Raw genomic sequence first — 17,348 nt, 5'->3', positions numbered from 1 at the left:
ATGTCAGAAGCAGCTTTTGCAGTCTCCAGATGCAATGTGCTGTGGAAGCATGAGTCATTATTAACACCACCACTACTTTCATTTTGTTCCTTTGGAGAACTGCAATGCTGTTTCCAACATGGCACATTCCCTACCTGTCCCTGTAAAGTGGCATGCAGCTGTTTCAGACTATAGTTATGGAAGGAATATGTTCCCAAACGTTTCATTTCCATCAATGTTCTCTTTAATTGCAGCACATTGCTCAAAATAAAACCAATCTGTAGAATTCTGAAATGGCAGGACTACACACCCACACCGAAACCTTTCCTGGATAATTGCATTTACTTTCTGAATAGACAGTTTTCAAAGAGGCACAAGTCCCCAGAGCCATTTTTAGGTAAAACCATGCAAAAAGGTGCTGATAAAACCTTCATAAATAGCATCCATTTCCCTGCAATGCAAAAAATTTGGAAAAACACTGTTTAGCAGAAGCAGGGCCAGAATAAAAAGAAACCCAAAATGTCAGAAGCACTGTAAAGAGAATGACAAGTTAGCAAAATTCTGAATGCCACCTGATGCCACAAAGGAAATCCATCAAAGTCACACAAAAAAGCAGCTCCAACACCCAACTTCTCTAAGTTCTGTTCACATGTCAGCCTTTTGCAACAATCTACCCCACTGGCTTTGTCTCCAGACTACAGTGAGCAAAACCAAGTACCTGCAGCACTCAGGAGCACAAATGAAGAATTAAAAAAGAAGCTAAGAAATAAAGCAAGAAAAAGCCTGCAGACTGCTGAGGCTTTTTCATGCCAAGGAGAAAAAGAGGGAGAAAAAACTTGTTTCTTCTGCCTCCTTTTCCCCAGCAGTGGATTTCAGGTACTGCATAAAGCACATTGGAGTGTTCTATAGCACAGAACACAGAGGGAAGTAACAAAAGGTATTTGTTAGCTAATGCATGGCAGCTCTGTCAGGATTAATTATAATCACTGGAATGATTGAGTTTACAAACTAAAACTCTTGACAAGTTGATGGTCATCCAGTGTCACTTGGTGGAGTGACCTTTTATGCTGAGAACTCCAAGGCTGGCTTGCAAAGTCACCTGGGGAACACTCTGAGACACTGCAGACAGGCAGCAAAGCCAGGGCTGCCAGCTCAGTACACCCCACAGCTCAAAGGTGTTTGAGCATCATTAACCATAACCTTGTACAGTAGGTGAGACAAACCATCATCACAGAGCACAGTCCCTTTTAATACCACATGGAAAACAGAAAGGACAAGCAAGCCAACCTTCAGAAGCTCCTCTGATGTAGGCCTGTCTTGAGGAATTTTCTGGAGGCAAGAATCTACGAAGTTTCGAAAATAATCAGACCTGTGTCAAGGAGAGGAAAAAAAATCCACCTAAGTTAACGACCAAGTTTAATTCATTAAGGAGTCAAGATCCTCACATCTGGATGCTTGTAGCTCCTAGGCCAAGAACTATGGTTCAGTAAACCATAATTAGGAAGTTTTCAACTTTTGAAATTAGTTTACTGTATTTGCTGTATTCAAAAGACAGTTGTTGAGGCTGGGAGGCACAAAATGTTACTACTGTGCTTTATTCTTCTGAAGTTTATGCAACAGACACTTGCCACACACAAGCTGTGTCTTCATCTTGCAAAGCAATACTTCAACAAAACAGGATTTAGAAATTGACAGTGTGGTTTGTGATTTAAAAAAAACACTAAACCCCACAGTTCTGGCTAGCTTGGGAGCTTCAAAAGTTTACTGACCCATGAACAGAATTTTTTACAGGATCTTAAGTTCTTCCAGCAGCCTGTCCTGTTCCTACTACACTGAAGAGTCTCAAACATATATTTAGTAATTGGTCAATTTTGTGTACGAAATGTATAGTGAATCTAATGAGAACCTTCCAGCTCACATCCTCCCAACAGGACTCCAGCCATTTCAAGAACTCAGCATGACAAAGCACTCCATTTACAGCCATCCCCTCCAACATTCCTCCCTCAGCAATACTCACCATTCATTAGACTGTAGTGTAGGGGATTCATTCTGCGCTATGTGATATAAGGCACTCATTGCGTTCATGTTAAACAAAGGAGGCTTCCTTTCGGCTGCACAGAAGAGAAAAGAAGTTTTTATACAGGGAGATAGTCTCATGTTGTTGCTCTGTATTTTTTTTTACAGTTTACATCCCTTTAAAAAGAAAACCACATCAGCAAAATCCCTACTGCCTGAACATGGAACCCCAAACCAACCCTACCCTGCAATCAGACAGATATGTTGGCATATGTCCTGTGCCATTGCAGAAGATGAAAGCCCTTTGAAGATCAAATGCCTTGTCCTCTCAAGCTTTTAAATTACGTGGTTTATCATAGTTGAGTTCTCTGACTCATTGTAATGTACTAAAATAGGAATAAGTTAACAGTAAGCTCTATACTGGGTGTTTAGCCACTAAGCATTCTTGGCTTCATACACCCCCCCTTTGTTTTTTTTAATCTACAGTTGCTAAAAAGCTAAGAAATATTTATTTCTAGCAGGACAGCAGTGCTGAAGAAAACAGTGGTTACAAGAACCATCAAATCACTCTTAACTGACTAAGCACATGGGCAGGAAGTCAGCAACAGGCCAACTCTTTATACTATTTTGAGAGTTGCCTTCTCTCTTTGGCTCTTCTCTCTTTCAAGCCTGTATTACTCTTATAGACTGACACAGCATGAAAGCCTAATGAGGAAGGAGATGATCTCACTGTAACAACAAAATTGAGGCTTCATCAGAATGTTTATGGGGCAAACTTTATAAAGCTCAGCCTTGCCATAGACATTCCAGAGAAGCTGGTCAGGCCACGAGGATGTTCCTACACTACTGAAAATGCAACAGAAAACTTTCCTTCCTCAAAAAAAAATAAACAAGGAAAAAAATAATGCTACTTTTCTTAGTCTGCTCAGTTCTGAGTTGAATAGCAGCACTGAACTATGGATCAGAGATCATGGTACACTCATGGCTATGGCAGGATGGACTAAGCCCTACAAATTCCTCAGAATGGGTAGATTGAGGACTTAAGTCTTTCCTCGAATTCAGCACTTTACCTCCTCTAATCTGTCAGATAACTAGTTGCTGCTATCAAGGATCAGACAGATTATTCATTGAACTATTTTAAATGACTGTTCTCTCTACCTTTTTTTTCCTCTTAGCTCACCTGAATAACATAGAAATCTTCTGGAAACCCTGAAACCGAGCCCTCAATAAGACCATTTCTAAGACTAAGTGATAATTTGAGAAGACTACAAGACATCTCATTTCCCTGCTGCATTCCCATGCTTACTCAAAGCAACACAAATGAGCCAGGCACACGGACCCAGCCTCCACTGCTCTGCTGTCCTGACCTAGTCTCACCTCCCACCACGCCAGCAGCCGTAGACGAAGCCCAACACGCTTCATCCTGCAAGAACGTGGCGTGCAGGACTCCCGGGGGTGTGGTGGCCATGAGCTCACTGCATTCCTGGAGCCCTGCAGCCAGCCAAGTCTCCTTACTCCACTCAGAGCAGGATTCTGTCATGACAGTCACACCCCTTTCAACTTGCTTTATATTGGCAACCAAGAAGCAAAAAAAAAAAAAAAAAACCCAACCCCAACAAACAAAATCTCTGCTCTGAAGAAAGAATCTATTTCGCGTCCTGGAAGAAAATGAAGTTGACAGTTTGGAATGCCAGACAGCATTTTTAGCTAAACTGTGCAGTTCACATGGATTAGTGTGTTCCTGAGAGCTCTCACTGCCTGGCTGGGCTGCTCCTCCATGGAGGATGGGTTGGAGCAGGAGCAATCAGATCTGACAAGGATGGGAGGACAGCCTCAGGTGCATGGAGCCGTGGTGTGCATGGTGTGCTTCAGCCAGGGCGTTTTTGTTCCAAGAAAACATGATGTGTTAAATTTAAACAGAATGCCACTGTCCCTTTAAACTCACATCCTGCTTTAAAGGGTCTGTTCTAATGGCAATGCCATCATTTCTTCAGGCTTTCAGTTTCAGGTTACCACTTCAAAATTGGATTATTTCATATCTTTTCATTTAAGGGAAAAAAGTCTATTCAGAGGTGACAACACACACTGAATACAGCTTAGAAGTTGTCAACTTCTCCAGAAGTTCATCACTGCAAAATTTTTAAATTTTCACAGAAACAATATCAACTTATAGCTCTAAATATATCTCCACATTGGTACCTTTAATGGTTTACTTCTAAAGCTGTTCAGCAATTGACTGTTTTTCAGTTCAGAAGTTAACTGCCTCTCCCACAGAATGTGAACACCCTTAATGATATCACTTGGCCACTCTCTTTGTCTATATAACTCTTTTTCTTCAGGTAATAAAAACACCAGTTCCATAAACATCAAACTGGAGACTTGGTCTGGAATTCTAGAAAGCATATTTCATTCATTTCACTAAAACTCAGGGCCCAGAGATACCAGGACAAGAAAGGGAGCACAAATCTTCTGCACTGTGATTCAACTAAGTTCCAGGTATTAGATAACAACATTTTAACTTTTTTCAAAGGAAATAACTTACCTAACTCAATACAGGTAATTCCAAGAGACCAAACATCTACTTTGCCATCATACTGCCCTTCATCCATGGCTAAAATCACTTCTGGGGCCATCCTAAGAAAAGAAACTTGTGCTCAAAATAGGCAATGGAACACATTATCCTCATCAGTATGAAATAGGCTGTTTTCCCTGATTTCAGCTACCATAAACAAATCGTTCCCCAAGCTATCAGATATGACCATGGGATACTGGGAACAAAGGCCAGGCACCCACACTGGTGCAGGCCTGCAGAGGCTGTGTGATGTTCTCCTGAGCTCTGCCCAGCTTGCCATTTGTGAGTATCATCACCTTCTCACCCTCCCACATTTCCAATAGTTTAGCTGGCTGACCAACTGTGGTGAAATAATTATAACATACAGTTGAGTAAACACCACAGATTAGGTGTAAGAGATCAAAAGCATACAAGGGATCTGCAAAGGGGGTGGTTCAGTGAACCTGGCCTTTCCTATGAAAGAAAAAACACTTCAGTTATTTCAACAACCAGACACAGTGAGAATACACGAATTGTTTAAACCACTGGGGGGAGTGATTAAAATATATTACAGATTATTCAATCCCACCTCTATCACTTTAGGTCAGTCAAAGCAGAAAGCAACATATTTTTATCACTTTTTGTGAACTACAAACACAGGGATACACAATTTCTTGGAACTCAGAGCCTACTTACACCTGAAACTTTTTTTCCAACAAATTACGTTTTATCACCACCACAACTGGAAGATTACAAAGCTAGCTCCAATAAGCCCAAGTATATTAAATAGCCAATACATGATCCTTTCACTTCACAAAGCCAGAAATGAGTAAATCTCTTGGCTTACCAATATGGCGTCCCCACAAATGAGTTGGCAGGAGATGCTATGGAAGCAGACCCAAAGTCAGCAAGTTTCACCTGTCCTGGCTCTGTCAGCAGGATGTTCCCTGCCTTGATATCTCTGGTGATAGAACATAAATGTCAGTATTACTCCCCTCCTAAGAAGAAAACTCCCTATTGGACAGACTATGAAACACACCAATATTCACATGTTCAAGCTGCAAAATATTCACATGTGCTCCAAACAGAAAGCCTTTAACCATTAGGTTAATTGCTTAAAGTGGCCCTTGATTTTAGATTCTTTTGTCTTACATGTTAGTCTTGCTAGTGTTTTAGGCTACTATAAATCTCTTGTTTGGGAGCATATGGATACTGTGAAAAGAAAATCTCTGCTTGCAATGTAGAATTTGGGATGGAGGGGATACAATCAACAAAACAAACTATGTGTAAGTGTGTATGAGACAGCAAAAGTGTAACTACTCACCTATGGATCATATTGTGAGAATGCAAGTATGCTAATCCCTGGAGAGCACCATGGGTAATTGCTGCTATTTCCACTTCTTGCAATGGCTTTTTATGAACTTAAGGAAAGAATTTATGTGAAATTCAATATTACAGAAAACAATACAGTTTGCAGCATGCAAGACTGCTAACAATATAAACAGAAATACTAAAAGTCCATTTTCACTGGGTTCAGTATGAGAGCAAATGTAAAAATAGTTCACAGAGTACATTCTATAATCAGATGTAATCTTCTAACTGTAAACCAGCAGCTATTTACTACCAAAGAGACCACTCTCCAGCCATAAACTGCATTCCTGTCAGTTATGTGACCAGTCTCCCGAGTAACTTCTTGAGACTCAGTACTGAGTTTTCCATTAATGAAGTGAAACCCCAAACCCCAGAAATTTACAGCAATTCACACACAAATAAACTGTAGTAACACAGATCAGATTCTGGCAGCTCAGCTTTTTGGTCCTGAAATGCTCCTGGCAAGGAAAGGAACAACTTACTGGCCACACATATCTCTTCAAAGCCAGGCCACTATAAGAAGCCTGATAGAAAAATGACCATTTAATGAAAGACCTCATCAAGCACAACCCTAACACTGCTGTAATGCTATTCTAGTCAACAGGCCTACAGTTGTTAGTAAGCATTAGGATCAAAAGCAAGGGTTTTCAGAAGTAAATCTTGAACTGTCATGGCAAGAGAACCTAAAACCCAGAAGCAAACAAATAGCTGACTGACAACTTTAAAATAATACAAACCAAGGAGAAACTAAGCACCTGGGAAAACCAATATTCTACACAAAACACACTACAACTATGCAAGAATTTGGCAAACTGCACCTATTTGTACACACTCTGGCCCCAAACAAAACTATAAACTCAAGGAAAATTCTGTGATGCTGTAACCCCCTAGTTCAGTACTCTACTTCTGACTTTCCATCAAATAAACATGTGTGACTGACTTACCTTCTAATAAGTCTGATGCTGATCCTAAACAATATTCCATAACAAGCTGTTATAGGAAGAAATCAAAGTAGTTAGAAAATCTGTAATAGTAAATAATGGTTTTTAGACTTGTATGGAGAAATCTAGAATTAATTCATGGAACACACAGTTCAGGCTGCCATAACAAAGCAAGTATTGCTTGTACCATAAACTCCATCCCAGCACTGTCACAATGACCCCTCCGACAAGTGCAGCTCTAACTGGAATTAAGCATAACCCTCCTGTAAGATACCGAGCAACACCACTTGTAAGGAAGGCCAAAGCACATTCACGACCAGTTAGATATTGAATTACATATCATATTTTATATGCACATACTTAACAGGAATGTTAAACTGCACTTAACAAGCTTATCAGAGTATTAAAGGGCTATTTAGGGATTTACTTAAGATTCTGTCCCAGACAGATTTCAAAGAGAAACTAAAACTTTGCCCTACAGATTTATTGAAGCTAACTCACAAAACAGTATTTACAACTTAAACTATTCATTCAATAATATGATTTCTTTAGTATATTGCACTACAAAACTTTATTAGTGATGGGTGTACATTATTTCAAATACCCAGTTTATTAAGCTAAATACACTAGAATAGCAACACTTAATCTAAGCAAAAAGGCAAATTTCCTTAAATCTTGGTTCCAGAAAGTACATTCAGTTTGTTGAGCACCTGTAAGGCCCTTGGCTATGCTCATCTCACTCTGTACAACACCAGTGCTCAGGTGCCTCCCAAAATCCAGCTGGAGAGATTTCAAAGCACCTCTAAGCAAAGCAAGAGAAGTGCAGAGCAGCAGATGCTTACCCATGCTGTATGCTCCCGCAGATAGCAGCCTTTGTATTCTATACTGTTAGGGTGTTTTATTCTTTGGAGGAACTTGACTTCCTTAATAATATCCTGCCATTTCTGTAGGGAATAAAAGAAACAGAAAGACTTTTTAGAACTGTTACCTTGTTGTTGTTGTTACTATGTAGTTTAATTATTTTAAGAGGCAAAACTATCTCAAGGTTCAAATCAAAGTAAGTTTGTATCAACACTATGATATTCATTGCTTACCTCCTCAGCAGATCCACAAAATAAGTTGCTGATCATTTAGGCTCAATGCAAGGATCTCTCATCAATGTAATGTTTTATGTTTATATATTTGTATGTGTGCATAGGATATACTGGTAAACACTTAATATCTGAACAAGTTCTCAAAAAAGAAGTGATCCTCTACTAAGGGATACCAATTCTGTTGTTAAATCAAACATGCACCCCAACCTGAAAGAGATGTGGGTGCTAAGTGTCCTTCAGCAGGATCAGCTGCCTCTCTCAACTCTTGTTACTATAAAGACCCATCCCTACTAGTCACTATATTACACTGGATGAGGCTCCCTTTATCAGCTGCCAACTATCTGAGTACATTCTTGATAATGTTTGTCTATTACCAGTTTAATCTTTACAAGGGCCAATTTAAAACGAGCTACCTACTAGATAAAGGAATGTCTCTGCTGGAGAAAAAATATAAACAGACAAAACAAAGTCAGGTTTATAATAAAGCTGCTCTGTTAGTGCAACTTTAAAGCACAGAAGAGGCCAAAATGTCAAGTTCCAATGTGTGCCTAGACACTGACACTGCTTGCCTTGGAGACCTCCAAGTCCCCCCACGTGCTGCACATCCACATCTCCTCAGGCAGGAAAGGCATGAGTCTGAGAGTGCAACAGCAAAACTACAACTACAGAAAGTACCTTCAGTACCAACTGCAGTAGCTGAAACCATTTAAGTATGCAGCCATAAACGTAAGAGTGTTGACACTGCAAATGTTTTTGAGCAAGAATATGGGTTCTGAAGTTAACCAGTGGGAGAGGAACCCACCACCAAAAGGCTCAAAAGTTGGTTTCCAGGTCCTGTTAATCTCTCAGCCCACTCTTCCTCACGTGTTGGTATGTGGGTAGTATTCACAGAGGGACAGAGGGCCCACCTACCCTAAGGCTTTGGAAAACATGTGCAAAACCTCAATAACAATTTTAGGGTTAGAGAAACACACAAAACCAGGGAACACAGAAGCCCACAACTGAGGCAGCTGATTGACTACATTAAGCATTTCTCAACACCAGAATTGCTATAGAATGACACAGTGCAGCTGTAACAAACTCTCACTGACACTGGAGTGACTTAGTTGCCTTTTACCTTCAGCCTCAAAGGCTTTTTGGTACTAAGCAATAAAAGCCAAACCAAGAAAGCATCATGTTAAATTTCTATACTGGGAAGAGAGAAGTCATGTATTAGTCAAGAAGTATTCATGATTTCCTGCATAAAAAAAAGCTCCAAGATCACATTAAGAGCACAGTACTACATTTTTCAAAGGTTTTAAACCTATTCTTAGTATAAAATATGACCTTATTTGAGAGAATAATTTTTCCCACCAATAATAATATCTTATTATGAAACTATATGATACCAGAATGCCCTTAATCAATTTTCTTTACATCAGCTCGATCATAACTCCAATGAACTTCTGAACAAAACAAATAAATATGGATGTAAAATAGAAAGTGTTTTAATCCTGGTCTTATTACTTTCTTCAAAATAAAGAAACATACGCATTGAAGACAAACAAAAGCTATTTCTGAAGCATGCACAGTTTGTTTCATTCATGTGAATAGAGTATTTATAGCTCACAGTAATTAAAACAGTAGGACAAGTAGCAAGTACAAATTATTCTTTCATCAGTACACAGTTAAACAAGTCACCGCAGCGACAAAACAGAAACAGGCATAGCAAATTTAACTCTGAAGCTAGAATTCAGGACTGCTGGAGAGACACTGCCACCTCTACCTCCTACACAAACACACACACACACAGAGGAAGGAATAGTTCAGCTCCTTGGAGTGCAGATGATCAATACACAAAAGAAAGGCACAGAAAGCAATGAGCTGTTAGTCCAACTCATCAGAGCAAGGTTGTTGCTAAGACTGGAATATAGAGAATGGAGGGAGAGAACCATAAATGCTTTGGACAATATGCTTATGAGAAATACCTCTGTTGAAAAATCATGTCATGATTTGATACATGTTATTTACCAGAAATAACAATTAGCTGCTTGTGTCATCTTGGGCTTTTCAAGAATCTGTATTTGCACTTAAACGCTTCAAGTATAAAATCAACTCTCTCTGCTAAGCATCCCAGGGAAAGGAGACACATCTGGGGTGGCCATGAAAACACTTCATGTCTAAATCTCAGAGGCCCACATCTACAGACCCTTCTGCAAAGACTGCCTTAATCCCTGGCTCTGGCAATTCTTCTGGAATTATGCTGCTGTTCAGATTTTCACACTCATTCATTCACCACTCTCTGGCCTTTGTTTCAGCTGCTCATGAGCACAGTCATTCCAGGGAGAGATGCATTCTGCCTCACTACTTGGTACAAGCAAGGCCCCCTCAGAAGCTCTCACTACTGCATCCATTTCTATCATTCCTTTGTCCTGGGTTTTTGGAAAGGTATTTAAAATGGAATATTTAAGGGCAGTAAGACACCAATATACAAACTCATAATTTTAATTTTTTTTTCCTGTCTACACATTTCTGTGGTCCCAAAAAGAGTCCTTTGTATCTGAAAGAAGAGAGTTCCACCTCTCTTTTTTTCAAGAGCAGATTACACAGAAATACACTGAACAGTAAACTGATTTACACAGTACTCTTATTCACCTTTGCAGTTACAGAAAATATTTCTCCTGCAGGAACCCAAGCTAACTTAAATCATCCCAATATAGTAATTATTTGCAATGATCAAGGTTTAATATACAACATGTTCTACATACCTCATTGGACTGCTTCCCACTATATGACATTTTCTTGATGGCCACCACTTCATTGGTGCGCACATCACGTGCCTGTAACAGGAAAACACAATCCATCAGCTCCTTCAGCTCCCACCTTTCCCTAAGATGCAAACCACACACAATCATCAAATAATCTCCAGTCTTAGTTAATTTTTGCAGAGCATTAAACTAAAATATCTTCCAAGAGGTGGGACTGCTGCAAGAATTAAAAATTTCTTTTCAAAGTGAAAGGTAGACAAGGTGTGACATTTTTCCATGCTCAGCATCCACCAAGTGTCTGCAGGAGTCAAGCATTGTGACTTAAACTAAAAATCAGCTCATTGTGACTTAAACTAAAAATCAGCTCTGATTCAAGTAGAAGGGATTTTCCCTAAATCAAGTTCTCTCCCTGCCCAGGTCCATTCCACATGAAACAGAAGCAAGGCTCAGCTACCCAGCTCCATTCAATCCATATGGAAAGATGTCACATGATGCACTGGAGATAGCCACCAGTGTCTGGAGCAGGTTTCTCCCCAGTGCTCCCAAAAATTAGCTTTTGTGTCTTAAAGGAAGGCAGATGATACAGAGAGACATGGCAGCAATCCAAGTGACCCATCTTCAGACGAGGCTTCTCAGTTTCATAGTATTGTTATTTACACTGCACCATAAATGTACACAGTTTTTCACACTTCAAAGGCAAACTTCCTGACTTCACACAGCAACAATGCAAGGCAAGGACTAGACAAGAACCTTTGTTTAATTCAGCACCAAAGCAAGGGCTCATTCCCCACAGCAGAAGAGGCAGCACCTTGCAGGAAGGATGGCTCCAAGTAAGACCCCAGATTTCCTCTGTTTGAGATTTCAGCAGCACAGGAGGGTGGTGGAGGAAAACACCTCTGAGTCTCTCTGATAATAATAATCAACTTGGACATGAAGCCAAATTATAGAAATCAGAATAATGTGCACCACGGCATTCACAGATGACTGATGAAAATGTTGATTTTTAATATATTTGTACTATCAAGCACAACCTACCAGAACATGGATTAATGAAGTACTAGGGCTCTGCCTTTTGTAAAAAGGTTTTTTAGTCACGTTTTAATTCTGCTGTTCATTAAAGAGATTCCCAGAATTCCCTGCCAGTCTTTATTTCAACTGGCTATGATAAGCTTGAACCAATACTATTTTTACTTTTCTTTCTGTTTCAGAGGATCCTCTCACTCATAGTACTTGTAGAGTTGGGTGGGGTGTGATTATTTTTGTTGTTTGAGGCAAAAAAGAATAAAATTCTGACTGCTAGATCTTTACTGACTAAAGACAATCTCTGAAAAATTCAACTGTGTGAAGAACTGCCAATAAAGCAGGGAAGCAAAATACTACAGTAAAGCAGAAGGAACCCAGCTCTAACAAAAGAGAGTGGGTTATTATTCTGCTCCATCTGCAGTGTTCCAGTGTAGTAGGTTTCCTGTGTCAAGCAAAAGCTATTATTACACTGCAGAGCAGGGAGTAGGGTAAGGATAATACCAAAAATGATTCAGAGGTGCCAGACTTGCAGTTTCTAAGAAACTAAAACCATGAGGTGAACCAGCAAAACTCATATCAATTATAAAAGGAAAAAATGTATGAAAGGAACTTTCTGCTATGAAGGATGCAACAGAAACAAAGAGACAGGAGTAAGATCAATATATATCACCCATTGGTGGGATCACTGCTAAAAGGGAAGGAAGATGGGCAGAACTATCAGTGAAACACTAAACTCTATTTTAAATTAGGTAGGAGAGATTTCAGGATTATATGGATTTTCTATTGGATAAGTACCCCCACATCTATTTTTCAATCACATTTTTGGTGCAGGCTGTGTGCCATGAAAGCTGCCTGGAGAGAGGATGCTTTGCATCAGAAAACCCCAGCAAACAACACCTGACAGAGTTTGGGGAACACCTACAGTCCTAGAGAGGGAGAACTGTCCTGGCTGACACCCCAGAAATATTAAAATCACAGAGTTGCATTTGCTTATTTTAGTTTCCCTGTGATCCGGGATAATTGTAAACAATTCCTAGACAAAAGGCAGGAGGATGTGCAAGGCCAGCTCCCTTTAACCATCCAAATGAGCAAGGCTTGTTTCATGGCAGACATGTATGCACATATATCCTGCTTTCTTCCAAAAACTCCACACAAAGGATCAACATCTGGTGACCAGAGTAGCTTCAGCATCGACACAGGCAAAGTATGCACAAAGAAAAAGTGGAGTATGTCACTGGCTTCAGTAATATCATTGAAAGCAGTTATTAACTATAATCCAATATTATGTTAATTAGAGAAAGTTTATTTGTTTGCAGTAGCAAAATCAAAATTTTGTCAAGAAACTTAAGAAGTTTTATTTCTAGCTTTACAGTGGATTAAAGTACCCAAGAGACAGACTCCCCTATGTTTTAGTTCTTCATGCTTATTTAATTCACATTAAATTTCCCTCTCCATGTTGTCTCTCTGATCTTTTGGGCCTCTGTTTGAAGGATGGGGCACGTTGCATGGAACAGTTTCAGATTCAACATCTCAGAACCATTAGTAGTAAAAAAGACACAACACAAAACTTACAGGTTTAAACTTCCTAACACAGAAACAGCAATAGAGTGTCTTTATCAGAAACCCTCTCTTGACAAAAATGAAGCCCCAACATGGGCTGGGGTTGTGTGATGCACTGCTTAGACTTGTCTTTATGCAAGTGCCAAATCAGAGGTACTTTCTGACAAAGAAGCACAATCCAAATGCCAGCAAGTAATTGCACTCTATAGCGAGTAAATACCGATCTATAATGAACTGGTGATTTAAAATGGTGGGGGAAAAAGAGAAAGAATGGCTAGAAATTAATGGCCTCTGAGTTGCAATTGCTTTGGAGATGGAGCTGGTAATGGGCCATCAGCCCTTACCACAAGGACAAAGTTCAGGCAGGCTACAAAAACCCCATGGCAGCTTCCTGCTGGTGTTTGGGAATGCTGGTTGCTTCCAGCTCACAGCCTACCTGCAGCTGCATTATGGGTTTCCATATCTGTGAGGTCCATGCATGCCTCTGAAAGATACAGTGCTCCAAAAAAACTTCCACAATATTTCTTCAATAATATTTCCACATAGCAGGAAGTCAGATTTGTCAGTTGCCTCCCTTGATATTCACTCTTCAACCAGAGTGAGGTGAATTTAAGGCCACAGGTGAGTATTGTTTCGTTAAAAAACACTTCCTCCCCCAGATCTGTTCCCAGACAGTGGTGGCTCATAGTTTTAAGCAGGGAACAAAATTAAGAAGCTTTTCCTAATTAGTTCATCTGTGCTGCATTAAATTTGTGCTGGAAGGTTCCCAACATGGTCTGCTGCAATTATTAACACTGAATAGGCATCTCATAAAATAGTGACACAAATGGCTTTCTGAAGGAAAATTGGCAGGTTTGGCCACACCTCCTATAATTATAAACGTGAAAAGGTTTTCTGAGGGAAGTGTTTTTTAATGAAGGCCCCACAATATTTGGTTAGCACACAGCAAGCTGCACTGAGGTTGCCATGAGGATCCCTTCATGTCAGGTAAGTATTATGCAGATGGATACTGGGATTCTTGCCTGCAGTAGGAATGGATATGACAGGACAAATGACAACAAAAGCACCCACACTCAGGTGTCAAACATAAAGAATGGCTTTAAGGGAGCCTCGGGGTATGCACAAAGGGGAAGAGAACTCAATTTCTCTCAAGGAACAAGAGGTGATAAGGAGATGATCAGACCAAGAGAAGTGCACTGCCAGTCAGAATTGATGGAGCAGAAGTCCACGTTTTAATTTGCACATAAATCCCTGCTTGCAACATAATGATGCACCTAAAGGGCAAGGACAAAGTTTCCAGGGTTTTTTTTTGTATGCAAACACCTCGCAGAGACTGCAAGTTTGTGAAAGGATTGAGATCATACAGAGACACAAGATAACATCTCTGCCCCAAACACCACACAATAAAAATCATAGTAGTTAGTTTCTTTTCCTCATTATGCTCAAAGAAGTCTACACCCACAGCTTAAAAAGAAACACAGCTAAAATTCACAAGTCATGGTGCTACTTACAAAATAAACTGCTCCGAAGCTTCCATGGCCAATCTCTCGGAGATCTGTAAAGAGCTTTTCTGGATCTTCTTTGAAGAAGAGCTCTGCAATTTCGGGGTCCTTCAGGCTGCCCGCTCGGCTGGTTGATGGCATCCTGCTGGGCAGTCAGCCGACCGACTATCTGGGTTTAAAGTGCTGCTTCAACCCTTGGCTCATCTGTATGAATGGAGCCTCTTCAGCATGGATTACTGCAAGAAAAAGATTGCAATCCTTCACTGCTTATCCTCTGCTCAAAGAGCCCGAAACAAGCCACAGCAAAGCAGCTTCCACTTCCTCCAGAACAAGCAGCCCTGGTGCTGGGATAATGTCACAGCCCCACTGTGACACCAGTCAAGCACCTCATCTAGGACAGAAACCAAAATCAAAACACAAAATGAGGCGCATTCCATGCTCCAGCATCTGCTCGATCGCCTGCAGAGCAGTCAGAGAATCTCTGACCTACAGCGACAGCCAGTTCAGAACCAGTGAGTCCACATTACTGTGACACTCTCCCTCTGAAGAGCTACACCCACTGTGTCCTAAAAAATTGTTTGGATTTTGTGATGTCTATCACAAAGTGCCTGTTCTTCAGAGGTTTACTTGAAATCCATTTCTCAGAGAAACAGCATCCAGAACAGGAGATACCCGATTCCACACCCGCTGCTCCTCCTTCTGCTCTGCTTCAGCAGGGGCAAACACACACTGAAACTGTGATTGGCATATGAGACAATGGACAATAGGCCACTGGCAAACACTTTCTTCAGAGGAACTTGCAACTTCAGACACAACTGGGAATGTATAAAATTCTGTCTGCACCATGAGTTCACTTTCATTTACTACAAGCTTTCTGCCTTGGAATCTATCCAAAATAACAGTATACTGTTAAGTTGTGCTAAAATCTTACTATATCTTTACAACAGGTGATGCCAAAAAACCACTACAAATAAAAAGCCCTTTTCTTTTCCTCTTAAAGGGAGGTCTTAGGATTTCCTATCAAATCTCTGTAAATTATCACTAATAAAAACAATTCTGTCACTGGCAAACAGTTAATCACACATCTCTCTTCTTTCCAAAAAAATCTGTCTGCCCAAGAGTTGTGCTTTTTTTATTTCTATTTCGTATCTCAAATTTGTTTTTTTAAAAAGTTGGGAGTTCATTTCCATTATAAAGATGTCAAAGACAACAAATCTGAGTTTAAACAACACATCAGAAGGCCCTGTCCATTTCTCCTCCCTTTCTGGACACTATAAACTCCACCTTTTTCCAAGCCTCTAGACCATCAATGAATCATTTGTTTTCCAGTCCCTGCAGAGCAATTCCTGCAAGGATGTAAAAAGACATATTCCTGCATGTTTGTGCTCAGTGGTTCTCTTCTCTGGAGAGTTGCAGCATGTACAAGTCCCACAGCCTGCCTGCTCCTCGTTAGAGACCTCCCAGCATTGCTGCAGAGCCTGGCTGTGAAACACAGCCGAGATGTACCCGGCTGTAAACTCCACAGGAGTTTCCAGTTTTTCTCAGGAAGACATGCATGGGAGAGAGAAAGCACAGAAGGGAAGCAAAATCCAGCATTTTCCTCCAAGCAGTCAGCATTCAAAGAGATTTATAATGCAACCCAGAATGCATTTCCGTGATAGCTCACTCTCGGGGGAGAGGGAAAAGCTGACACTGAAATCCCAGTGGTGGACCAAGCAGAAGAATATATCCACACATACAGAAAATATGCAGCTGCTCACAACTCTGCCACACTGCACTGCTGAGCGCTCACACATTTCCTATGATGCAGGATCACTGCAGGAGCCTTGGAACAACCAGCATCTGCACACAGCTGCCAGGGAGGCCGAGTGGGATGCACAGGAACGGGACTGTGATATCCCCACCTTCCCTTGCATAACACCATAACTAATACCGTGTGGGAAGGGAAATAATTAGCTCTAGCTCAGCCCATACCTGAAGCACACTACATTTATGAAAGCTGGAGGAAAAGTGGGGTTTTTGTTATTTTTCCTTCTTTTTCATATATCAACAATATTCCACTTGATTCCAGCTCTAGCAAGCACATAACACTGAAAGACAACTGTTTCACATTTACAGCCCCCAACAAAACAATAGACAAAAAGCATGTCAGAAAAGCAAGAGAAAGGAGCTGGGGGAAGGGAGCTGATAACCAGAGCACACTCAGTATTATTGAAGGAATGTTTCTTGGATCGACGGTAATGATGTCATGTTCCATCTTTTAAGAAGCATCAGATTCTTACAAAAAGGACATTGTTGTTCAAAAGCAACTGCTGCAATCCCAGAATGCCCTTTTCCCTACATCTGTTAGTCAGAGGGGCTAGGCTTGGATAAACCTGCTAATATGGCCAGAAGTCACATGTCCCCGTGAGCGCGCGCGGGTGAGAGCCAGCGCGAGGGGAAAGCCCCGCGCTCACAGCTGAGATGGGTCCCAGCCTGCTCCCCCTCCCCAGCGACCCCCACACCCAACCAGCCACCAAACTCCTTCCTGGCGTCCTTTCTGAGCTTGCCTCTGAAATGTCATC

General features: G+C 40.8%; 1 protein-coding gene across 1 annotated transcript in view; it reads right to left on the bottom strand.

Moving 5' to 3' along the window:
* TAOK1 (TAO kinase 1) overlaps positions 1–17,348 on the bottom strand; it is a 59,567-nt gene that overhangs the window by 16,710 nt on the left and 25,509 nt on the right. Inside the window, exons 2-10 of the mRNA XM_066563539.1 lie at positions 14,794–15,020; positions 10,700–10,771; positions 7,701–7,802; positions 6,862–6,907; positions 5,871–5,967; positions 5,394–5,507; positions 4,538–4,629; positions 1,997–2,090; positions 1,267–1,348 (exon numbers count right to left, since the gene is read on the bottom strand). Of these exons, the coding sequence (XP_066419636.1) occupies positions 1,267–1,348; positions 1,997–2,090; positions 4,538–4,629; positions 5,394–5,507; positions 5,871–5,967; positions 6,862–6,907; positions 7,701–7,802; positions 10,700–10,771; positions 14,794–14,925 (831 nt within the window). The 5' untranslated portion in view covers positions 14,926–15,020. The remainder of the gene's footprint in view (positions 1–1,266; positions 1,349–1,996; positions 2,091–4,537; positions 4,630–5,393; positions 5,508–5,870; positions 5,968–6,861; positions 6,908–7,700; positions 7,803–10,699; positions 10,772–14,793; positions 15,021–17,348) is intronic.

Source organism: Molothrus aeneus, chromosome 20, assembly GCF_037042795.1.
Source record: "Molothrus aeneus isolate 106 chromosome 20, BPBGC_Maene_1.0, whole genome shotgun sequence".
Classification (NCBI taxonomy): Eukaryota; Metazoa; Chordata; class Aves; order Passeriformes; family Icteridae; genus Molothrus; species Molothrus aeneus.
Note: the sequence above shows the minus strand (reverse complement) of the source record. Positions and strands in the feature narration are given on the sequence as shown.